Source organism: Puma concolor, chromosome A1, assembly GCF_028749965.1.
Source record: "Puma concolor isolate L17-30 chromosome A1, mPumCon1.1.hap2, whole genome shotgun sequence".
Lineage (NCBI taxonomy): Eukaryota > Metazoa > Chordata > Mammalia > Carnivora > Felidae > Puma > Puma concolor.
In genome coordinates this window covers 228,318,357-228,344,851 of record NC_141667.1, presented here as the reverse complement: position 1 = coordinate 228,344,851, position 26,495 = coordinate 228,318,357, and the positions used below count along the sequence as shown (strand labels likewise).

The window sequence follows — 26,495 nt, the reverse complement described above, 5'->3', positions numbered from 1 at the left end:
ATTTTTTTCTAATAAAATTATTTTGTAGATAATCAAAACAACAATAAAAATGAGAATATGAAGATCTGAGTGTGTTTATTAGCATGCTGAGTACAATTTAACTCCTAGAACTGAAGTGAGCTAACAAAATAATATAATACCATTGACTAATACCTGACACATGGAAGGGTCAAAACAAATTGTTTATTATCTTAAATACTTCTGTGCTTTAAGACTTTAGAGTTTTATTATGTTACATTTAAAAAGAGAATTTAATTTAGTTTTATTTTTTCAGAGTACCTTCAAATTTAAATCTGAGAGTGACATTCATTTGGCAGAACATCATAAACAGGTTCTGTATGATGGGAAACTTGCAAGTAGCATTGCATTTACATATAATGCTAAGGCCACTGATGCGCAACTATGCCTGGAATCATCACCAAAGGAAAATGCATCAATTTTTGTGCATTCCCCACATGCCCTAATGCTCCAGGTAGGTGAATAGTAGCTTAGTTTCCATATTTTCATTGAGTATTAACAGTATCTATTTTACGTATTAAATATTACCAACCTATAGGTCTACAGTTGGTATTTTTTTTTTCATCTTCTAGTTCTTTGCGTGACATTTTTGCCTTCTACCTTATTTTTTTATTTTAATTTTTTGGCAATATACTTTACCTTGGACTAGTCAGTCTCGTTAGTAGGGAATCTATCATTTCTGTTATCTTATCTGTTATATATCCTTTGGAAAAAAAATCATTTGATTAGCTGAACAGATAGCTGTTAGACACAAAAATATACATTGCTTTAAGGATGTACTAATATAACTCCCCCACATAAAAATTACTTGAATGTCTTTAAATCTTCTGATGGTATTTCTTATTCTAAATTATTTTTCCATTTATAGCTTCATATTTCAGTATAAAAATCTCAATGTAAGTTTCAGATTTAAAGTGGTTGGCAAAGATATTTCAAGTTTTTATTTTATATGTGTATCAAAAATTATATAACTGAGGGCTTTAAAAATGTCAATATTTTTGAAATTCTTTTTACAGAGTTATTTGGAACAAGGAAATAATGATAACTTATGCCTCAGAAATTTAATACACATTTTTGTTTTTGAACATAGGATGTGAAAGCTATAGTAACACATTCAATTCATAGTGCAATTCATTCAATTGGAGGGATTCAAGTGCTTTTTCCTCTTTTTGCCCAACTGGACAATCGTCAGCTCAATGACAGTCAAGTGGAAACAACTGTCTGGTAAGTTTTCTTTGAATGTGTAATTTGTACACACTTAGATAATGCCTGACATCCTTGGTGCTGTGTAAATGTGTTGTAAAATTTGGTTTTTATCCCTGACATGCTAATAAAAGCTTCTTTAGGACTAAGGCAGATACAAATTTACACATTATTAAGACTTGACACAATCATAAAGGAATGACTTCCTTGATAATAAATGAAAACATCTTACTAGATGTAGCATAGTGATTATAATACAAGTTGAGGAAAAATGGTAGTCCCAACCTTAGCCTTTGGAGATGCTTATGGATTGGATCATCCATGAAATCCTGTCGGCTTTAAAAAAATTACTAGGGTAAAGTTTATTTTGAAGAATACTATTTGATAACAGTTATATAACTTACATGTTAGTATTATTTTATAATGATATTATCAAAAGACCAGCATAATATTAAAAGATATTAGCTTTCCTTTAAATACAGTTCCTGTATGAGAACCCAGATATACCCAAGGTATATCTGTATTTATATAATTCAGTTATTTTCTGATTAGGTTGATTTTATGTGTAATTTTTGTAGTTTCCTTCCTTTTTATTAAACATACCTCATGCATAAAATTTTATATTTTTTATATTTAATTTTATAGCTTAGAATCATTTATGTAAGTAGTTAAATGTGAGTTTTAAGAATGATTTTTACTGTGTACATTGCTATGTTTGGAGAATTTAAAGAGAAAATTGTATAGGTAAACATTCATTTTTACTCCAAAAGCAATATAGGAATGCTTCACTAGTATGTACACATATGTATGAAAGTCTTCCAATTTTGAATTGTTGGAAAACCTAGTGAATGAAGCAAACAAAGGTGGGAAAAATTTCAAGTCCGTTGAAGTGTAACATGATTTTCTCATATTTATTATCTAAAGTTATTAACAAAATTCTATTTTAATATTGCTAATAATATTATCCCTGTATTGAGACCATCTTTATGTAAAGTATAAATATGCATATAAATGTGACCTGTACATTTACAACACTGAGCTCCATGGGTCATGCTTTCTTTTATATCAGTGTAAAGGTTGAAGTCTTGAAGTTAAAAGGAATCTCGAGATCATACCCTGCTGTGATACTACTTTGCTACAAGATCTTAAGTAATTTCATTGGGTGGCATATCAGCCTAGTGGAAAAATAAAACTTTAAATTTCCATCCTGGATCTAAATTCAAAATGTTTTGCTCTTTATCATCCAAGTGAACCAGTATACATTGTAATCAGTAATTAAAAACTTAGTGCTATGAGAAGAAATTGGCAGAGGAAGTAGCCAGTAGAAAATTCCCATGTGTAATTTAAATATTCCTTATGAATTAATATTGTCCATAGTTATTCTAACCTGAAATGGAATTTGTTGCTTTGCGAATAAAATTAGAAAGATTATGGAGTTTGAAATGTTATAACTAAAACAAACTATCACAGTAATTTATGTCTACATGAATAGCTATTATAAAATCTTAGTGCTAAGATCATATTTTAACAGGTTATCTGGTCCATTCATCCAAGGCACATGGTTATTTTTCATTGCCTGTCTTCAAAACTCATTTTGATATTTACACTATATTTTGGTATCTTAAACTGTATTTATTTCATCATGGAGATAGAAGACAATGTAAACAGTCAACATTCTGATTTTCATTTTTATTTGTTTTTAGTTCTTTTATGTCACTCATCTTAACTTTTCTCTGTAATAAATAACTTCAACTTTTGCAATGATATATATGTTCTTCTTAGTTTAAATCCAACAGAAAACATATAATAAGAAAAGTATCACTATCCTCTTTAGTAATCATACATACCCAATTCCAAGCTACCCTGCAGTTAATTCAGTTATGTGCTATTTTGAATTCTTATCTAATACTTTTACATTAATTGTGTCCAAGCCCTTGATGTTTGAGGTTGGCTCTTTTGTGGACAACTGTATCTATCAGCAGTATAGTCTTTTGTTATTTAAAATATTGAAAGGGGGGGCATTATAGATAAGTGTGCACATCAGTGATATGGTCTTTCAGTGATATGGTCTTTCTAACATTTAAAATGTTAAAGTTGTTAAATGGGACTTCTCCCTCTACTTGAAGAACATAGATTCTTAGCTGTAGGACAAGGGTTGGTAGAATTTCTTGTTTCCTGGCTATCTCCTAAACTCATATAGATGAATGAGACCTTGAAATAGGGTATACCATCTTATTTTTAGTTATTATTGAATTATTCTAAATCAATGAGAATCTATTTAAAGTTTTTAAATTTCCAGAGAAAATTAGATACACTCTTTTCTGAAAATCCGTTTGCATAATAAGCATATGCCAACAATTGTAATATTATCTAATTCTTAATTACTTTATGGAACAATTGAGCTAAGCTATAAAGTTAGTTACTTCTCTGTCTTCTGTGTTTCAAGCTGAAGTATTTAGTTTCCATGTACTTTCGTCTACTTAGCAGTCCATTTTTATGAAACTTTGTATTGTTTCTGCAAGCTTTACCTCTCTGTTGGCACTGTTACACTGTCCTTACAAATCTTGATGAGTTTTATTCTATATAAGAGGCTTTGTATTAAAATGATTTATGACATAATTATCTTATTTTTTGGAGCCTTTAAAGGTAGGCTTTGTGAGAGTTTTTGTGGCTTTGTTTTATTATGAAAGCTATGTATTATAGTTGTTATATGTGTGGACTTTAAAGTCAGACAGACTTGGGTTCAAATGCTGAGTTTACTGTATTATTAGCACACCTTTGTTAACAATTTTGTGCTTCAGCTTCCACCATTATAAAATGTAGTAATAATAGCTCATTGGATTCTTTAGATTAAATGTGATAAAATATATAGATCGATGTAGTAAACAGTACATGCTTTTGTTATCCTGATGACATTGGGCTAGGCGATATGTAAGATTATCTCTAATACTACAGTTTTATATTTAAAAAATGATATATTATTAATCTTGGAAGTTGGTTGTTATAATACAGGCTGTATTACTTTGTATTTGAACTTCTTTCTACCAGTGATATAGTATTTACAATAGAGAATTACTGAAGTAATGAAGTAGGACTTATATTTTGAACTTTAGTTGTAGTGATGAAAACTGGTTTTGAACTGTCCATTTTCTAGATATAGTGGCTTAAATAGAGGATGTGTTAACTCAAGTTTTGAAGCCAAACACCAAGTCAAAGAAAGCCTGGAAGGGTTTAAGATGAGTTTTCTGTAACTAGTTTTTGGATTTTGTATAGCTGCCCCTTTAGTATTTAAATCTCCAGGAATAACACTTCCTATCGCCTTCTATTTTAACATGTAATTTTAGCTTTTATTATGGCACAAAAAAATTAACCAACAAAATGAATAGATAATATTCAATAGATAATAATTCAATAATATTGTTGAATTGAGTTAAATAGCTTGTGGCAACACAAACAGTATATTTGATGTTACCTGTTTTTGAATAAGTAAATTAGGCCAATATGTAATTACCATTGTGATTTCATTCTTTTCATAATGATTCTCAAGCACTGTGATCACCTTGATTAATTGTGTCAAGTGATCAAAGCTATTTGGATGTTTTGTCATTTCTCAGCAACTAATACTATTTTGCATTGGATGCGTCAATCTTAGTCCAGTGAATATTGAAAGCAATGACTAAACAAATTGCCTTCCATTAGACATTTAATAGTCAATAACTTAAAGAATAAATAAATGATTAACAAATTATTTCAAGAAAGTATAACTCCAATCTTGAAGTAATCATTTTTTTTATATTATATCTAAGAATGACTCAATACATTAGAAATTTCATTTTCCTTTGATTTGGATGATCAGATACATTGACTGTACATGACATTCTTTCTCATTTGGCCCAGCCTCCTTTTTTCAAGAACATATGTTATTAAATTCTGTAGGTGATATAAAACAAATCTTCCTTATTGTGTGTTGTGGGAAGAATTTGCTTTGGAAAATGTTTTCTAGTGCAAGGTATAAATAGACTTTTGTATATCAAGCAATTAAAAATACACTAAGGAAGAAATTCTCATTAGAGACAGTGTGATACAATAAGCAGGACTTCCTTTGGTGTCAGACAGATTAAGACTCACACCAGTGTTGTGTTACGTACTTTCTGATTTTAGGTGATGGGTTGTTCAAGGATGTGTAGTACTAGTTGTACATGGCATGTACTGAGTACTTAACTATGTGCCAGCCTCTGTAACTGTGTTATCTCATGTACTACTTTTCTGCTGATGAGGGAGAGAAAAACCGAGTAACTTCCTCAAGGCACGAGATTTAAGTGGCAGATTAGAACCAGGATCCGAATCCTGAAAGCCTGATTCCAGAGCCCTCCCTCTAAACCAATGTGGGCAACTCTGAGAATCACTTTTGCCAGCTGTGGTATGATTTTCATAATGCCAACTTTATGTGAGTATAAAATGAACTAAACTAAGATAGTACGTGTTGAAGTATCTACCATATTATCTGGTACATAATAGGCATTGAATGTGTTTTCTCTCTTTCCTCAGTAAATATTAGATCACTATTGATGTGATATAATTTTGTATTACTAAATTTTATTTTTAATGCGATTTTAATTCTGAAAAATTTTATAAGCTAAAATTCAATTTCAAGTGATAGTTTCAATGAATTCTTTTAAGTATGTAAATATTTTTCTGAGAAAAGTGTTCTTTTTGATTTTAGTTATGATATAAGCTGTTTGGTAGACTGCTTGATGGAATATAAGATATAAAAAAGATTTAGAGAATCCCACAAGGCATTTATGTCTGTGACCTATCATTAAGAATCTTCTTGTAATGTGAATGTTAAGAACTCATCAATTTGTTTAGTGAATTTAAATGAAGTTTTTTTTTCTTAAAATGTATCTTGCTCATCAGTTCTTCCAATGATTATCTTGAATTTTATAGTCCCCTTAATAACTAAGAATTTCCTTTAATTAAAAATTTCATTGTAAATTCCTGACTAGCACTATTGTCATATGTAAACCAACAAAGTTGCCTGGAAATTGCAGTATTTCAGTCACTTACTTAGCTCAACAGATTTTTTCCTTAGACTTTGAAGTGACATAAAAGACCTTTTTCCAATCACATTTTCTGATTGTAAGTTGAGGGAAAGTTACCTACTATACAATGTCAAAATTCTTTTAAATACTTTTAACCCAGCTGACAAATAAATGAAAAGGGATTGGTTTAGGTAGGCAAAATAAGTGAGACATCTGTTTATAATGATTATCTGTCTTGTGAAGGTTATTGTACATATGTATGGAATACAGTATTTTGGTTTCCACGAGTACTTAGATATTTTAAAATACATACCTACCAATTATATTCCCTTTATATTTTTTTGGAAAGAATGTATGTCTGTCACAGTATATATATATTTGCTAGTTTGCCTTATTTTAGTTTACTAAATTATTAATGAAAAACTCTTTGAAGTAAAATAGACACAAAGTGTATTTGGGTCAGTATTACTACTATTAGAGGAGAAAAAAGCAGATAATTATTTAGTGAGATTTAGCTAAATAAAATGGAATTTATACTGCATTTACTGTGAAAATTAATTTTTAAGGAGTAAAAATAAAATAAGTGTTCTGCCTAAAACATAGGGAAATTATAATTTAATGTTCAAATAGCCTCCTTTTGTCAGACAAGTCCTTTTTACTCTGTGGAGTCTTTACAGGAGATATCTAATAATAAAACTTCCAGTACATGTAGCAATTTAATAAATTTGTCAGCTGTCAACAACAAAGGATATTTTGTTTTACTCTTGATTTATGATTTGTGATTCATTAACTTTTCACATAAGCTGGTGTCTTAATAGTCCATTTTAAAGTGTTTTTTACAATAAGTGATTACTTTTTCACAATAATTCTTTCATGAAAAGTTTCTTTTAAATCTAGTGAAATCCATTTTTTTTTTAAATTTTTTTTTCAATATTTATTTATTTTTGGGACAGAGAGAGATAGAGCATGAACGGGGGAGGGGCAGAGAGAGAGGGAGACACAGAATCGGAAACAGGCTCCAGGCTCTGAGCCATCAGCCCAGAGCCTGACATGGGGCTCGAACTCACGGACCGCGAGATCGTGACCTGGCTGAAGTCGGACGCTTAACCGACTGCGCCACCCAGGCGCCCCTAGTGAAATCCATTTTTAATGCTATGTTACTTTGTGCTATTTCAGTGTATAGCACATAATTTGCTCTGGAAAAGGCAAGACTTTTGCTGTATCTTTGACCCCCCAAAAAAAGGGTAGTTGTTTTGTCAAAGGGATAACTACAAATTATTTGTTGCAGAAATTTTGACAACATGAGCACATCTTCAGTGAATTATTGCGTTAATTTTCCTTTAGTTTGTATATCCACATCCTTTCTCCTTTGATATTTCAGTCTTGTAACAATTTTGTTATTTTTCACATGAAATAGAATTTATTTCCTTTAACTTTCCTTTTACATTCTTTTTGAAAGTAAGAAAAATTGCTTCATTCATTTTGATTGTATGGTAATCATAGAATCTAAAACTAAAATAGATATTATTTGCTTTTATAAAAACTATTGCCATATGCTAGGCTGTTCACCTTCAGAAGCCCAAATTTCTTTTTTTCTTTCTCTTTCTTTCTCTTCTTTCTTTTTCTTTTCTTTTCTTTCCTTCCTTCCTTCCTTCCTTCCTTCCTTCCTTCCTTCCTTCCTTCCTTCTCTCTTTTCTTTCTTTCTTTCTTTCTTTCTTTCTTTCTTTCTTTCTTTCTTTCTTTCTTTCTTTCTCTCTCTCTCTCTCTCTTTCTTTCTTTCTTTCTTTCTTTCTTTCTTTTAAATGTTTATTTATTTTGAAAGAGGGAGCTCTCACATGAGCTGGGGAGGGGTGGTGAGAGAGGGAGATAGAGGATCTCTGCACTGTCAGTGCAGAACCCGATACAGGCTCAGTCTCATGAACCATGAGATCATGACTTAAGCCGAAATCAAGAGGTGGACCGTTAACTCACTGAGCCACCCAGGTGCCCCAGAAGCCCCTATTTTCTAATGAAAAGTGGGTATAATACTAAGGTTCTTCCCAATGTTGAGGCTCTTTTCCCTTGCTCTTCCCTGGATGTGATGACCATTATGTCATATTTAAGAAAAGAATCTGTAAGAAAAGAATCTTTTCTTCTGAATTGAATCTTTAAGAATTAATAAGTCATCATCAGGAGGTTCTAGTCAACTTAGTATTGTAATTTTATTTACTTTTATGTTATTTTGTTTCTGGGTCCCTGATCTTATTACCGAGGCTGATAACTCCCAAAGCTTTTTTTCTAGCCATCTTCTGTTTAGGCTCATACACCCAAACTCTGTAGAAGGTATCTTAAACTTAACATGCCCTAAATAAAAACTACAAATCTTCTTATTTGCACAATTTTTATTACTTTTGAAATTCTTTTTATTTAGAAATTTTAAAATAATTTTTAATTTTTTTAAAGACTTCCATTTTTTAGGAGAAGTTTTAGGTTTACAATAAAATCAAGAAGATACAGAGATTTCCCGTATACTCCCTTTCCCCCACATAATATACCCTCCCCCTTAATCAACATCACTCATCAGAATGACACATATTTTACCAAGGATGACACTAAATTGTTTCAATGTAATGACCCAAAGTCTGCAGTTTATCTTAGAATTCACTCTTGGTGTTATACGTTCTATGGGCTTAGGAAAAATGTGATAACAGTGTATCCATAATTAGAATACCATACCAAGTACTTTCACTTCCCTGAAAATTCTTTGTGCTCCACTTATTCATCCTCTTCCTTCTCATACCCACCCCTTGGAAACCACTGGTCTTTTCATCATCTTCATATTTTTTGTGTTTTCCACAATGTCGTAGTTGAAATCATACAGTATGCGACCTTTTCAGATTGTCTTTTTTCACTTGGTAATATACAATGAGGATCCCTTCATGTATTTTCATGGCTTGATAGTTCATTTCTTTTTAGCTCTGAATGTATATATTCCTTTGTCTGTATATACCACAGCTTATGAACCCATTCACCTACTGAAGGATATCCTGGTTGTTTCCAAATTTTGACAATTACGACTGAAGCTGCTGTAAACCTTGTGCAGGTTTTTGTATGGATATAACTTTTCACCTTCTTTGGGTAGATACCAAGGAGCATGGTTGCTGGTTCATATGATGAAAGTATGTTTATTTCTGTAAGAAACCTCTAAATTGTCTTCCAAAGTGGGCATGCCATTTTTTGCATTCCACCAGAAATGCATGAGAATTCCTGCTGCTCCATAGCCTCACTGGCACTTGGTGTCGGTGGTCTGGAACTTGGCTATTTTAGTAGGTATGTAGTGGTGCTTCATTGCTGTTTCCTTTTGCATTTACCTGATGACACGATATGGGGCATCTTTTCATAGCTTCATTTTTCATCTATATCTGCTTCATTGAGGTGTCTGTTAAGGTCTTTGGTTCATATTTTAATCAGGCTGTTTGTTTTCTTCAGTTTTTTTTAAAGATTTATTTATTTTTTAGAGAGAGAGTGAGAGAGAGAGAGAGGGAGAAGAGAGAGAGAGGGAGAAAGTGAAAGTAGAGGAGGTACAGAGAGAGAGGAAAGGGTGAGAGAGAGAGAATACCAAGCAGGCTCTGCACCATCAGTGCAGAACCCAATGCGAGGCTCAAACCCACAAACCTTGAAAGCATGACCTGAGCTGAAACCAGATGCTCAACTGACTGAGCCCCCAGGCACCCTCTTACAGTTCAGTTTTAAGAGTCCTTTTTATTCTTTGGATAACAGGTTTTTGGGTTTTTGTTTTGTTTTGTTTTGTTTTTGTTTTTTGTTTGTTTTTATCAGGTGTATCTTTTGCAAATATTTTCTCCCGGTCTGTGGCTTGTCTTTTAATTCCCTTGCTATTATCTTTCTAGGAGAAGATTTTAATTTTAATGAAGTCAAAGTTATCAATTATTTCTTAATGGATTTCTCTTTGGTATTATATCTAAAAAGTCATCACCATACTCAAGGTCATCCATGTTTTTTCTTATGTTATCTTCTAGGAGTTTTTTGGTTTTGCATTTTACATTTAGGTCTGTGACCCATTTTGAGTAAATTTTTGTGAAAGGTGTAAGGTGTATTTCTAGATGGGTAGTTGGTCAGTTTTTCCAGCACAATTTGTTGAAGATACTGTCTTTGTTCCATTGTATTACCTTTGTTCACTTGTCAAAGATCAGTTGACTATATTTATTTGTGTCCATTTATGGGATCTCTATTCTGTTTCATTGATCTGTTTTTTATTCTGCCCCCAATACCACACTGTCTTGATTACTATAGTTTTATAGTAAGTCTTGAAGTTAGTAGTGTCAGCACTCTAACTTTGTTCTTTAATTAATACTTTGTTGACTATTTTTTGCCTCTCTGTATAAACTTTAGAATACATTGTCAATATCCATAAAATAATTTACTGGATTTTTCACTAGTATTCCACTGAACCTATAGATCCATTTGGGAAGAACAGACATGTTGACAGTATTTCTTCCTCCTATTCATGTACATGGAATATCTCTCCATTTATTTAGTTCATTTTTTATTTCAATTTGGAGAGTTTACTTTTTATTATATAGATCTTATTTATATACTGTTAGATTTAGATACATAAGTATTTGATTTCTGGGGGGTGCTAATGTAAATGGTACTAAAATTTTAATTTCAGATTCCACTTGTTCATTGTTGGTTTGTAGGAAAACAATTTGACTTTTTTATATTAACCTTGTATCGTGCAAGCTTGCTTTAATTGCTTATTAGTTCCAAGAGTTTTTTTGTGGATTTTTTTTCAGATTTTCTACACAATCATGCCACCTGCAAACAAAGACACTTTAATGTCTCCCTTCCCAATTTGTATGTATGATGTGGAAAAGAAGTGGTGAGATGGGATATTTTGCCTTGTGTCTCATCTTAGTGGGAAAGCTTTAGTTTTTCATCATTAAGTATGATGTTAGCTGTAGGGTTTTTTTTTTAAATTTTTTTTAATGTTTATTTTTGAGAAGAGACAGAATGTGAGCAGGGGAGGGGCAGAGAGAGAGGGAGACACAGAATCCAAAGCAGGCGCCAGGCCCTGAGCTGTCAGCACCCAGCCCGATGCAGGGATCGAACTCACAAACCGCAAGATCATGACCTGAAGTTGGACACTTAACCAACTCCCACCTTGGCGCCCCTTAGTTGTAGGTTTTTTATAGATAATCTTTATCAAGTTGAGAAAGTTCCTAGTTTACTGAGAGTTTTTATCATGAATCGTTGTTGAATTATGACAGATGCTTCTTCTGCATCTTTTGATACGAGCATGTCATTTTTCTTTTTTAGCCTATTGATGTGACGGATTATATTTGATTTTTGAATCTTGAACTAGCCTTGCGTACTTTGGATAAATCCCACTTGGTTGTGGTGTTGTGTAATTCTTTTTGTACTTTTTTAGATATAATTTGCTAATATCTGATTGAGGATTTTTGCATATATGTTCATGGGAGACATTGGTCTGTAGTTTTCTTAAAATATCTTTGTCTGGTTTTGGTATTAGAGTGATGCTTAGGAAGTAGTTCCTCTGTTTCAACTCTCTGAAAGACATTCTAGACAATTGGCATAATTTCTTCCCATTTAGAGTGTTTGGTAGAATTTACTCTAGTGATCCCATTTGAGCCTGGTGCTTTCTGTTTTAGAAAATTAATTGTTGAGTCAGTTTCTTTAATAGATACAAGTGTGTTCAGAATGTTTATTCCTTTCTGTGTGAGATTTGACAGCTTGTGCCTTTCAAGTAGCTGGTCTTTTTCATTAGGTTATCAAATCTATGGGCATAGAATTGTTCCTAGTATTCCTTTTTATTCTTTTAATTTCCATAGGATCTGTAGTTACATCCCTTCTTTCATTTCTGACATTAGTATTATTTTCTGTCCTGTCACTTTTTTTATTAGACTGGCTAGAGGTTATTCAATTTCATCGATGTTTTCAAAGAACTAACTTTTTGTTCCATTGATTTTCTCTTTTGATTTCCTCTTTTCAGTTGCTTTCATTTGTACTCTAATAATTCTTCTTCTTCCTCTTCCTCTTCTTCCTCCTCCTCCTCTTTCTCCTCCTCCTCCTCTTCTCCTTCTCCTCCTTCCCCTCTCCCCCCTCCTCTTTATCTTTCTTCTTCTTCTTCTTCTTCTTCTTCTTCTTCTTCTTCTTCTTCTTTGCTTACTTTGGATTTAGTTTACTCTCATTTTTCTAGTTTCTTAAGGTGGAAATGTAGATTATTATTTTAGATCTTTCTTCTTTTCTATAGGTGCATAATAGAGGATTCAGCACATAATTCCAGTGTGTAGAGAGGTGGTTCCCTCTACCACTGCCACTCCAAACAATTCTCTGTAACACTAGCTGATTGTCCTACAGTTTAATTCAATTCTAACACTGTCTACTTGGAGGTAGTGTCTGATGGCACACATTAATGGCCCTGTCGTAGAAGACTGCTGCTCTGAATTCAGATACCAGTCACAAGCCCAGATTATCTCCTGTGCTTCTGACCAACTGACTATACATTGAGGGTTCAACCAACCCCCTCCTTGGACTTATGGTGCCAATCAGAAGTCTGGGTTGTTACCTGGATTTCTGATAGATTATCAATCAGAGGTTCCTACTATCACCTCCTTTGGTTTAATTAATTTGCTAGAGTGTCTCACAGAGCTCAGGGAAACATTTTGCTTACTGGATTGCTGGTTTATTATAAGAAGATACGATAAAAGATACAGATGAACATTTAGATGAACATTTAGATGGAAGAAATGCATAAGGGCAACATATAGGGAAAGGGGCACAGAGCTACCATGCCCTCTTCAGGCATTCCACTGTCTCAGCATCCCCAGATGTTCACAGACCAGCTCTTCAAATCCTGCCCTTTTGGGATTTTGATTGATTGAATCAATGGCCATTGGTGGTTGAACTCAGTCTCCAGTATCTCTGTTGTCCCTGGAAGACAGGGTTAGGGAGGTGGGACTAAAATTTCCAACCTTCTCATCACGTGATTGGCTTCCCTGGCAACTAGTTCCCATCTTTAGGTGAGTACCCGAAGTAATCTCATTACCATGACAAAAGACATTTTTCTCACTCTCATCACTTAGGGAATTTCAGGGATTTTAGGAGCTCTGTGCCAGAAACAAGGATGAAGACCAAATAAATATGTTGTTATTATAGATCACAATATCACAGCATTCAGTGCTGTAAATTTCATTGTAAGCATTGCTTTCATTTCATTCCACAAATTTTGCTATGTTGTGTTTTCATTTTAATTTCATTCAAAATATTTTTAGTATCTCTTGAGATTCTTCAATCCGTGTTATTTGAAAGTGTGCTTTTAATCTCCACGTGTTATGTTCTTTTATTGATTTCTAATTATTAATTCTATTGTGATCTGAGAGAAGACATGTATGATTTTTATTCACTTAAAATTCGTAAGATGTGATTTATGGCTCCAGTTGTGGTCTGTCTTTTTGAATGTTCCATTTAAGCTTGAAAGAAATGTGTATTCGGTTGTTGGAAGAAGTTGTGTATAGATACCAGTCTTCTCCAGTTACTTGTTGGTGTTGTTGAGTTCAGCTGTGTCCTAACTGATTTTCTGCATGCTGCATTTGTCTGTGAGAGAGGGAAGGATGTTGAAGTCTCCAGGTGTAATAGCGGATTCATCTGTTCTCCTTGCAGTTACACTGGTATTTGCCTCATGTAGTTTGATGTTCTGTTGCTAGGTGTATACACTTTAAGAAATGTTATGTCTTCCTGAAAAACTGACCCCTTTATCATTATACAATACCTTCTTCATTAATCTCTGATATTTTCCTTGCTTTGAAGACTGCCCTGTCTGAAATTAATGTAGGTACTTGTTTTGATCGTTGTTAGCTTGGTGTATTTTTTTCTATCCATTTACTTTTAATCTGTGTCTTTTTATTAAACTGGGTTTCTTGTAGACAGCATTATAGGTGGGTTCTGTTTTTCATTTCATTCTGACAGCTTCTGTCTTTTAATTGGTGCATTTAGACATTGACATTCAAATTGATTATTGATATGATTGGATTAATATCCATGATATTTGTTCCTGTTTTAGATTTGTTGTTTTGTTCTTTGTTACAGTTTTTTGTCTTCTAGTCTTTTTCTGCCTTTTGAGATTTTAATTAAGCATTTTGTATAATTCCATTTTCTCTCCTTTCTTAGATATCAATTTTTGTTATATTTTTAACCTTTTTTTAATGGTTGCCATAGAGTTTGCAACTAATTTAAGTCTACTATCATATAACACTTTACCACTTCATGGGTGGTGTGTGTACTTCATAACAACAAAATAATCATCATTCCTTCTTATCCCTAGTATCATTGCTGTCATTAATTTCATATGTCATTGATTTCATATAGAAACATATATAAGCTTATATACATATTCATACATAATGAATATACATAAGCATACATAATGAAATACAATGTTGGTATTATTATTTTGAACAAACTGTTATGTATTAGATCAGTTTAGAATACAAAATTCAAACTTTTTTTTACCTTTATTCCTCTTTAGTGCTTTTGCTTTCTTTACATAGATTCAGGTTTCTGACCTATATTATTTTCTTTCTTTCTAAAGAATTTTTGTTAACATTTTTTGCAAGACAGTAGACTAGCAACAGATTTCCTCAGTTTTTGTTTGTATGAGATAGTCTTCATTTCTCCTTCACTTTTGAAGGATAATTTTTCAGGTTAGAGGACGTGAGGTTGCTGTTTTGTTTTTTTGTTTTTTTGTTTTTTTGTTTTTTCTTTTTCCTCTTACCACTTTAAATGTTTGCTGTATTCTCGCTGGCATGGTTTCTGAAAAGAAGTCAGATGTAATTCTTACCTAATTTTGACTATTGGTATTGTGTTTTTCCCACTGGCTCCTTTAGGATTTTTTTGTGATGTTTGATTTTCTGTAAATTGAAAATGATATGCCTAGATATAGGTTATTTTAGCATTTATCTTACTTGGTGTTCTCTGAGCTTTCTGGATCTATGTCCGACACAAATTTGGGGAAAATTCTCAGTCATTGTTTTTTTAAATATTTCTTTTGTTCCTTTGTAACTTTCTTCTCCTGGTATTCCCATAGTGGATATGTTATACATTTTCTACTTGTCCACAGTCCTTGGTATTCTTCTTCTTTTTTTCAGTTTTTGTTCCCTTTGGTTTGGGGTTTTGGAAGACTCGATTGATATATACTCTAGTTTACAGATTCTTTCCTCAGCTGTATTCAGTCTACTAATATTCCCATCAAACATGGTCTTCATTTCTTTTACAGTAGTTTTTATTGCTAGCATTTCTTTTTGGTTCTTTCTTAGGAATTCCATCTCTTTGCTTATGTTGCCCATTTGTTCTTCTGTGATGTCTCTTTCATCCATTAGAGCCCTTATCATAAGGGCTTAGCATAATTTTTTCTTGATGGTCAGACACTGTATTTGGTAAAAGGAACTTCTGTAAATAGGCCTTTAGTAATGTGGAGGTGAGGCGTGGAGCAGAGGAAGTGTCCTTAGTCTTATGATTAGGTGTTAGTCTTTTAGTCAGCCTTTGCCTCTGGACTGTGAATTTCACGTGTTTCTCAGGGTTTTTTGTTTGTTTGTTTGTTTGTTTTGTTGTTGTTGTTGTTGTTTTCTTTTTCAATGCCTTTAGGTGGGAGGAGATGACTAGAGTTGACTGTAGTTGGATGTTTCCCTTCTCTAGGTCACTTAGGCTCTTAACTCAGCAGGTTAGGATTGGTTAACTGGTTTCTCCAAGTGAAGGCCTTGTTAAGAAAAGATTGCTGTCGTGTATTTCAAGTTCATTTTCCTTTGCCTTGCTGGAAGCCTGGAAGGATTTTTCTCTGCTATTTATTGTGAAAACCTGGTTTATTTCCTGGAAATAAATCACCCAGTAAATGTAGGGACCTTTATATAATTGGAAGGGTTGAAAGCACTCAGATCTAGTAATTTGTCAATTATAGTTCCGCTTTCCCTACCTGGGTACTGGTTGCCACAGTGGTTTCCACTTGTGTGTGTCTGCTCTGGTAACCCACGACTCCCTATAGTTTCCTGTTTGTCTCCCCAGTCTTGGGGGCATTGGTTTGCCCTCTTCCTCTCTCTTATTGGATCCTAGAAGAGCTGTGGTTTTTTAGTCTGTTTAGCTTTTTACTTGATAGAGTGGATGGACTGGCGGATTCCAGGATTTTTACTTTCAGAACGAGAAACCTTTATATTGCTTTGTTTTATCCCTCTGTTACTGCTGGTTTGCTCTGGATTTGAGCAGCATTACAGAAGTGTGCAGCAGAGTGAGGAAACTGAAGCACTAGCAGTTTGAAAGCAGAAATGAAAAGAAGAGCCCCACAACCAGAAATTATCAGGGAAATCATGGAAAGGAGAGAACTTGGGAAGTAACTCAGTAACATTATATATGAATTCAGCTCTAAGTTGTAGCTTTGTGATTCTGATCCAAATCCAAAGTTCTAGCCATTGGAGGAAGGCAAGATAAAGAATTAAAAGTTATTTACATTGGAAAGGAAAAATTAGAACTATCCCTTTACAGATGACATGATTTCTTACGCAAAATAAATTTTATTTCTTTGCATTAACAATGTGTATTAGGAAACCAAATGCAAAATACTTTTAACAATAGCTTCAGAAATTTAAATACTTAAAATATAAATGTCCAAACATGTAAGGATCTGTGTGCTGAAATCTCCAAATTGCTGATGAAAGAAATGAAAATATTAAATAAATGATGAGATTTATTGTGTTCATGTATAGGGAACTCAACATAGTAATGATGTCATTGAATTGATCAATAGATTTAACACAATACCAGTTAATGTCCTAGCTAGATTTGTTTGTTGATATATGCAAGATGATTCTAAAATTTATATCAAAACATAAAATAACTAGCTAAAATGATTTTGAAAAAGAAGCAAAAGAATGATTTTGAAAAAGGAATCATACTTGCCTGCCTTCAAGACTTACTATAAAGCTATAATAATGAATGTAGTATGATATTAGCAAAGCAATAGACACTATCACCAGAACAGAATAGAGTCCAGAAATAGTCTCCCAAATAAGGACAATTGATTTGTGGCAAAGGTGCAAAGTGAATCTAGGGGAGGAAAGATAGTTGTATGTCAAAAATGGCCATTGAACTAAACCTCACACTTAAAAAACATAAACTCAACATTAACTGTAACTGTAAAATATAAAACTATAGAACTTTTAGAAGAAAACATAGATAATTTTTGTGATCTAGGCTAGGCAAAGTCATTTTAGACATGACCACAAAAGATACATAAAAGACAAAAATTGATAAATTTGACTTTGACTTTATCAAAGTTAAAATCCTTTAGTTAGCAAAAGATGCAATGAAAAGACACATTACAGCCTGGAGGAAAAGAGTAGAAAATACTTTATTTGACAAAGGATTATAATAATCAAGAATATATAAAGAAGTCCCTAAAAGTTTAATAGTAAGAAAACATAAAATCCAATAAAAAAAAAATGGGCAAAAAGTTGAACAGACACTTAACCAAAGAAGATATAAGGATGTCAAAATAGCACATGAAAAGATGTTCAGCATCATTAATCAACAGGGTAATTAATGTATAATACAACTAGTAGAAGGTACAACTACACACTTAGTAAGATGGCCGAAGTAAAAAATACTCATGGTGCCAAGTGCTGGCAAGGATGAAAAACAACTGGAATATATTACTGGTGAATTTCCAAGTGGTACAGCCACTCTGGCAACTTGGCAGTTTATTACAAAGGTAAACATACACATTTACCTTGTAATTCATCTCCTCTACTCCTATAGGTTTATATTTATGAGAAATGAATGAAAGCTGTGTTTCACAGAAGCCTTTGTGTGAATGCTTATAGTAGTCCTGTTTGTAATTATTGTTAACTAGATGTAACTCAAATGTACACAAATTGTGGTAATCCATTCATACAATGGAATACTCTTTTACCAAGTAAAAGCAATAAACTCTTGATATATGCAACTACTTGGATGAGTATCCAAGACAATATGTTGAGGTCAAAAAAGACAAATTCAGAAGATTCCATGCTATATGATTCAATTTATATGACATTCTTGAAATGTCAAAACTGTAGTGATAGATAAGAGATGAGTAGTTACTCAAGATTATGGGAGTTGGAAGAATGTGATTTGTAAAGCTCTAAAGAGATAGAATATATGAGGGCTTTTTTGGTGTGATGGAACAGGTCTGTATCTTGATTCTGGTAGGATTATCAAAATCTACATGTATAAATTTTCAGAATTGTACACACACTGAAGAAAAAAAGAAGTAAGAAGTCAGTTTATTGCCTGATCATTTAAATAATAATTTTAAAACACCAGAAAATTCCTGGGCATTTGTAAAGCCTAAGATTCAAATAATTATTTCAGCTTTCTGTGTAGTCAGCTGTTTTTTTTGTTTTTGTTTTTGTTTTTATAAGAGAGTGAGAGAGATGGAGAGAGAGCCCGAACAGGGGAGAGGGACAGATGGAGAGAGGGAGAATCTGAAGCAAGCTCTGTGCTCAGTGTGGAGCCTGATGTGGGACTTGATCCCATGACCCTGGGATCATGACCTGAGCCAAAATCAAGAGTGTGACGCTCAACCAACTGAGGCAGCCAGGCACCCCCACGTTAGCTGTTTTAATACTTATTTTCTTTATTTGACAATTTTAGCACTTCCAGGGTGTATTTTTAATCCTGCTTCTGTTAAACAGACTGGGCCTTGGCACCAGGATAAAGGATTGGCTATTTGGTTCCCCTGCTATGACATATTTTGATCTTGAAGGGCATCACACATGTGTCATTATGTCTCTATTTTATTTTTGAAATTTTCAACTTCTTAGGTTAGGAAGATACAACATTAAATTTCTAAAGTATTCATGTATCCATGGATTGTACATGGTTACTAGTAACTGCCACTTGTAACTTGTCTACTAAATTTTCATAAAGGGACATGGATGTTTAAAGTATTGTAAGTGGTCATTTTTCAATTGGGATTAAATTAGTAGGCTTTGAGACCCTTTTTAGTAAATATCTTTTGGCTGAATATGGAGTTATGAGTGGAGCTGGTCAAAGGCTGTTTTGTTCTCAAACTATGTAAATACTGGTAGGTACTATATATGAACATATAACTATGTCATAAGAGGCTTAGAATTAATTCCTTTAGAATTAAACATGTTAAAATTTTGTTTCCTATAGAAGACAGATTTTGAGACATTTCAATCACAATTTTATGAACTTTGACTTTTTGGCTATAACATTTTTCAGAAATAAAATAGGTTGATGAAACATAAAATCAAAATCTGTTACCAAAGGAAGGTAAAAATGTGTGATTCCCTGATGAACTTTAAAATAGGACCTTTAGGGGCCCCTGGGTGGCTCAGTCAGTTAAGTGTCTGACTCTAGGTTTCAGCTCAGGTCGTGATCTCATCGTTGCTGAGTTCAGGCCCCATGTCGAGCACCACGCTGACTGTGCGGGGCTTGCTTGGGATTCATTCTCTCTCTCTCTCTCTCTCTCTCTCTCTCTCTCTCTCTCTCTCTCTCTCTGCCTGCCTCTCCTCTGCTTGTGTGCATGTGTGTTCTCTCTCTTTCTCTCTCTCTCTCAAAATAAATAAATAAATAAACTTAAAATTAAAAATAATAAAAATAAAATAAAAAGATAAAATAGGACCTTTAAAGAATACTCTCAAATAGCCTTGACAGGGGTAGCCAATTCAGTTTATGAGGCTGCCTGTCTCCTTATCAGGCTGAAAGAAAAGGTGGAAATTACTGAGAGATTTCATGACTGTAGGCAGGCTTAGTGATTTCCTGTGCTACCAGTATATTCCATCTGTCCTTACATTTTCCTGTGCTGCATTTCACTGTTTTCCTTATTTGACTCTGCAGATAAATGTATTTTACTTATTTCAGCATGTATCTCCACTTGATGTCTGAATTGATGAATGTGACAGTTTTCTGTATCAGGTTTATTGCCTATATAGGCAGGTAGGCAGTGTTCTTTTAAGACCACATCTTTAGGAACACATTGTCTTAAACGTGACTGTCAAATGGATATGGAATTAGAAACTTTGGTTTAGACCTTTCCAGTTGTGAACTGTGAAGAAATTTAACTCTTCTAACTTTTGTGAGATTTTTTTGTGTATGGGTGTCACTGAAATTAATTGTGTTGAGTGAGAAATTATCTTGGGTATGGACTTGAGTTTCTTTTACAGTTTTGTTCCTGCTCTGATCACTCTTATCTCAGAAGAGTTTTCTAGTCAGAGATACAGCATAGAAACAGTGGTATTAGATATTTTATATAATTTTAATCATTGTTTGCAAGATTTCAGTGTATCTCAATACCAAATTTGGCTACAAAAAAGACGAAACCTTATGAAAAAGTCAAAAGGTTTTCTCCCCTTACTGGTACCTTAATCTTAATGGAATGTAATCTACTTCTAAATTTATTCTGGCAATTACTTTGTCTGTAGTGTTTCTTAAGATATTAAAAACATCCTTTTAAAAGGGCAGGATGTGTTGGATCCCAGGGAATCTTTAATTTTTTACATTATGAATTCCATTCTTCTTAATATATTTAAACAGTTCATGTAGCTGAGGTACTTTGCTTGTTTCAGTACAAAACAGATTGAAAAGACAGTTTCTGTGTCCTAAGAACTGCCTTTGAACTGAGGTTTCATATTCAGTCTCAATCATTTCAGTTATACATTAGGTCTGTCTTAATGATACAGTATATCTTTAAATAATCAAAAACCTCAAAGATAATAAAACTTTTAGGATTATAAATTGCCTACATTAATTACTTTAAAAGATAAATAATGGACAAATTGAAATGGATAAAGTTATATTAAAATCAAGTCAAAATCTATATTTATATAAATTTCAATGGAACCTAAATATAGTACATATTTATCATTAGTAACAGAAATTAGTCATGTTCATACACAGTTATTAAATATTCTCAGGTATTTGTGGGCCAAGACTGTGGTATTCCTTAATAATATGGACCAGAAAGCTCTAGAGAGATAATAAATATGCTGTCATAGTGGTATTATTATACTATTTTCTTCATTTTCATAAGGTCTAGCCCTTTATAAGTATGTTACTTGAAATAAATATTATTTTCTAATTTATTGGAAGCTTATTAAGAACTGGAAGGTGTTAATTATTTTTAAGAATAACCCTATAGATTATTTAGTGTCATTTTCCTTAAAAGGAGGCAGGATTATTAAACACCCTTAACTATTCCTAAAGTAGAATTGCTACTTAAAAGAACATGATATGTTATAGTACTATCTGTTGAAAAGTTTAGCAATTTTACTTTAAGATATAAAAGAACACTTTCTGTCTATTAAGTAAAATATTCCTATGGAAATCCATTTTTGGGTATTGCTATACTTTTCAAGAGAAACTTCTATGTTGTGTATACTAGTTTTGGCTGACACAGATACTTGCTTTTTGGTTATCCTATATACTTAGATCCTCTACAGATGAACTGATATGTCTAGACAGGAAGTGGTATGTAGGAGATATAGGAATGGGCTGAAGTATCCTTTATATTTGCCTTTGTATCTAGGGGAGTTGGAAATAGGCAAGAATGGAGAGAAATTTTGTATGGCAGTACACAGAATTTTGCAAGTTTATTGTGAGCCCTGCAGCAATCCGATGCATTTTAGTTACTGGTAAGTTTGTTAAATTATGTTTGAAAATGTACCTCTTCGAAGATGGCCATCTATTTACTATTACATCCACCATGTCAAATATACCTATTTTAAAGATTTTTTTTTTTTTTGAAAAGATGTAGTATTGCTATTGCATTCAGTTTTAGGTATAAATTTACAATACTTTTGTTAGTGAATGCATTTGACTTTTCAATTGTTGTCGTACTTAAAACTGAAGTGAAATTAACTTTATATGGGTAGCATAGATACGTGTTAAGATTTTTGGAATAAAATTAATATTTCTGATTTTGCAATGGAATTCCACTGTGATTAGAAGTCTGCATTTATTCATTAGATGTTTGAGAAAGAGTAGTCCTTCTGACATAAAAAGAGTAAGAAAATCCCTGGCATTGTTGTAATTTTATATAGTTTTACATAGGAGAGTGATTTATTTTGCATTTTTTTCATGGACCATAGGGACCATAGACAATCCAGTCTCTCTTTTTGGCAGTGCTGATGTTTAGGAATGTTAGTCATCTTTCTCCTTAAGTCCCTAACTCAGGTGTAGACAAGAATTCCATGAAAAGATTAGGAAATTGTGTGATCTCTATGCACTGATTTCTTTATTCTTCTCAACCATTTAGGCAGAAGTATTTTTGTGCAGTGGTACTATGCAGTTATTTGTGTAGTGGCTTTTATTATTCATACAATTCATTCAAAATGGACTAGATTGCTTAATAGCTGTTTTTCTTTACAGAAACATTAAAAAAAATTCCAAGAGATTCGTTGGTGGTTGTGTTTTTCTTGCAAATGTCTAACTTTAGGTCAAAGTGAAAGAATTATGTTGACTTGTAATACTAGTTTACTTTTTTTGTGTGGTTAAAAGAATTAGGGCCAATTAATGTGTTTGAATTTTAATTTCCTGTAATGAGTACCTTATTTCCAGTTACACTATATTTTTTCTAGCTGATGTCATATAATCCATTAAACTACAGTCTTTATAATAATAATGATAATATGCAATTGATTCTTTTAATGAGAATATTTCTGAATTGAACAAGAATATCCACATTTTCAGAGAAATGTGTTGTCAATACTATTGAAACCAGAAGGGTTAGCATAAGTTGAGAGAATGGAATCACTTTAGATTCCTTTTGGACCTTAGTTATTTTCAAGTTTTCCTCATTAACAGATTTTCTTAATTCCTTGTAGGAATGAGTACTTGTGAATTTAAAATATATTTATTAATTTGTGGTCTCACTCTTTCTTATGAATATAAATAGGCAAATTAGGGTACCTTATATAGCATTGTAAATAGGAATTTTAATTGCTGATGAAGTTTGGCTTGTCATTTATTGTTATAAACTACAGGAAGCATATACAATGAAGGAATATATATTTTCTTAATTAGGATTGCCATCATGTATTAATGCTGCTAGTTGAAAATTGTTCAGTGTGTAACTTGGTGAAATAATATATTATCAAAGCTTAATTCAGTGCAATCATTTATTTATTTATTTATTTATTTTGTTTCTTCCTTCATTCAACAGACATAACAAGTGCTTTATCTTTGTCTGGCACTTCTCTTTGTGTGCTTTTATGTGTTTGTGTATACATTGTATAATTAACTGCCACTTTCATTTCAATACTATACAGATCATTTGTTTTCTGCTCTCATGAGCTTTCCTGAAGGCATATATGAACATAAAAAACATCTTGCATATTTCTCTGGATATTTTCTAAAAAATTAGAAGTTATTTTTAAAAAATAGGTCTAAATGAAAAGTTTTCTTTAAAAATAGGTGTGTTCTCAAAAGTAATATTGCATACACATTTAAAATTCTCTGTGATAACATGTTCTTTAAAACTATTATGATAAAGTCTTCATTATGGAGAACTGATGTGTTTGTGGGTATGTTTCTTATGGTAGATTTACTTGAAGCAGATAATATACATATGTATAGATAAACTTCGGTGTTTGGCTTTGGAATATAAAAAAACTATGCAGTTATGTTTTGATTTATATTTAATTTTAAAGAGATGAAACAAGTTTCCTCATGCTTGTGAGAAAAATATATTCTTGTACAGCATAAGGTGTAATAATCGTTGTCAGCAAACTAGAGATTAGAATTGAATATGCTTGTTACCTTTTGTCATATGTTTATAATCAACATTTGATGATTACATAATGTAATTATCTGTACTTTACATGCAGTGCTACTCTTTTGGCATTCCTGGTTGAACTACTTAAAAGTTCAGTAGCCATGCAAGAACAGATGCTGGGTGGAAAAGGCTTTTTAGTCATTGGCTACTTACTTGAAAAGGTAAGTGCTGTGTGTTGATGGTTTTATTGTGTAGTATATACAGCTGAACAACTGACAATCCTGAATTATATTTTTTTCTATAGTTTCTCTTTTCATTAACTGTTCATTGTTGTTAGCTAATTCACAAATATTTACTTTTATATTTTGCATTTGGACTTAAGTATAGACATTGAACTAAATTGGATGCTAGAAATCTATATAATTAAGGGATTTTGAGTGAAGACAGAAACTAAAGAAAATTTTTTTCCTCTACCTTTAGTCAAAGTTACAAGTTTTTCCCCTTAACTCTTTTTTCTAGTTGTTTCTTTACTATCCTTACATTCAAACTAAGTTTCTTAGAAGCTTTATCAATTTAATTTTAAATGGATTTCTTGGTTTTGCTTTATTTTCCAATTATATAAGGTAAAAAAAATCTTTGTTTTGTAATAAGCAAAAATACTTTGTGATTTGTCTCTGCTTTTAATATATCTGAATATTTAAGGAGGCTTTTCTGTAATCACTACATAATATAAACAATACAAGTTAGATGGGTTTAATATTTCCCATTTTGTGTCATTTATGTCTTGGTTTTCTTATAACCTTTGCTTTAGTCACAGTTGTACTATTCTGGTAATGAATGCTGGATTTCTATTATGGGCTCATAAGAGTTTAGTTGTATCATGCAGTTTCTTTTAAAAACTAACATGGGAAGTCATGAATAAAAGTGATGGCGTATTGACTTTTTTTTTTTTTTTTTTTTGCCTAAGGAAATACCTGCCACCCTCATTAGCTCTCTCAAACCTATTTTTTTTTTTTATTTAAAAATTTTTTTTTTCAACGTTTATTTATTTTTGGGACAGAGAGAGACAGAGCACGAACGGGGGAGGGGCAGAGAGAGAGGGAGACACAGAATTGGAAACAGGCTCCAGGCTCTGAGCCATCAGCCCAGAGCCCGACGCGGGGCTCGAACTCACGGAGCGCGAGATCGTGACCTGGCTGAAGTCGGACGCTTAACCGACTGCGCCACCCAGGCGCCCCTCAAACCTATTTTTATCATTTAACTCTTTAGCATTCAGTTGCTCTGAAAATGGAACTATTTGAGAAATAAAGAGGTGAGGCCTTGAATAAGAGGGATAAACTTATTTTTCCATTTGGAAATAAAATTGAGAAGACTTTTGGAAATAGTTTTTTCAACTCAGATTGTTCTACCTTTGAAATCCTTGTAACTTGTCTTTGTTTTAAAACAAATATTCTTTCTTGAAGGATTGGTGATTGGCGAAGTAGTAGGTTATTAAGTAGATTGATCATTTGTAGCATTTCTTTAATGAAATAATTTTTTCAGAAACATTAAGATTTTCATTGAGGTGTTTGGTTTGATGGAAAACTATTTTTTACATCTAGATTATTAAGAATTTTTTAGAAGATTTATATTAAATTATATCTTATACAAATTAGATATTATGAATGTAATGTGCCATTACTGTGTACGGACAAGATCACTACCAGGATCTATCCCTTGAATATATTTTTCATCCATCTGCTGTGAGGTTATCAAAATAATTCTAAAGTGAGCATTTTTTTTCTTACACATAAAACTTAGCTTAAAATTAGAAATTCATTGGAGCACCTGGCTGGCTCAGTTGGTGAAGCATAATTCTTGATCTGGGGGTTCTAGGTTCAAACTTCATGCTGGGTATAGAGAGTCTTTAAAAGTAGATCTTAAAAAAAAATTTAAAAATTAGAAATTCAGTGAGAAAACTTTAAATCAAAATAAAAGACATATTCAGTTCTTCCTCCTTTTCAGAGTTAATAACCTTAAAATTATATTGTCAGCTTAGGTAGAAAATATTATCTCGTTATGGTTTTAATTTGCATTTTTTGAAATTTTGAATAAGATATGACATATTTTCATATATATTTATTGCACATCCACTTTTTCTCACTGATGGAGTACTTATTCATGTCCTTTGCCAATTTCCCCAATTTCCCTCCAAGATCCCCACTCCTAGGCAACCTGTAATTTACTTCTTATTTCTATGATTTTGTGTATTCTAGATGTTCCATGTAAGTGGAATCATACAGTGTTGGTCTTTTTGTATCCTGTTTATTTCACTTATTGTCATGTGTACAAGATTTCATCCATGTTGTAGCATATATCAGTACTTCATTTCTTTTTTGGCTGAATAATATTCCATTGTATGCATACAACACATTTATCTATCTATTCAGATGTCAATAGACTTTTGTGTT

At 32.6% G+C, this 26,495-nt stretch overlaps 1 protein-coding gene across 12 annotated transcripts in view; it reads left to right on the top strand.

The window, feature by feature from the left end:
• Positions 1-26,495, top strand: part of NBEA (neurobeachin) — a 697,478-nt gene that overhangs the window by 132,656 nt on the left and 538,327 nt on the right. For 11 of the 12 annotated variants that reach the window (XM_086713686.1, XM_086713662.1, XM_086713695.1 and 8 more), the window contains exons 9-11: positions 275-472; positions 1,109-1,242; positions 24,158-24,266. In XM_086713686.1, coding sequence (XP_086569812.1) covers positions 275-472; positions 1,109-1,242; positions 24,158-24,266 — 441 coding nt within the window. Of the gene's footprint in view, positions 1-274; positions 473-1,108; positions 1,243-21,858; positions 21,965-24,157; positions 24,267-26,495 lie in introns of those variants that run through there. The other variant, XM_086713701.1, reaches the window with a different exon arrangement.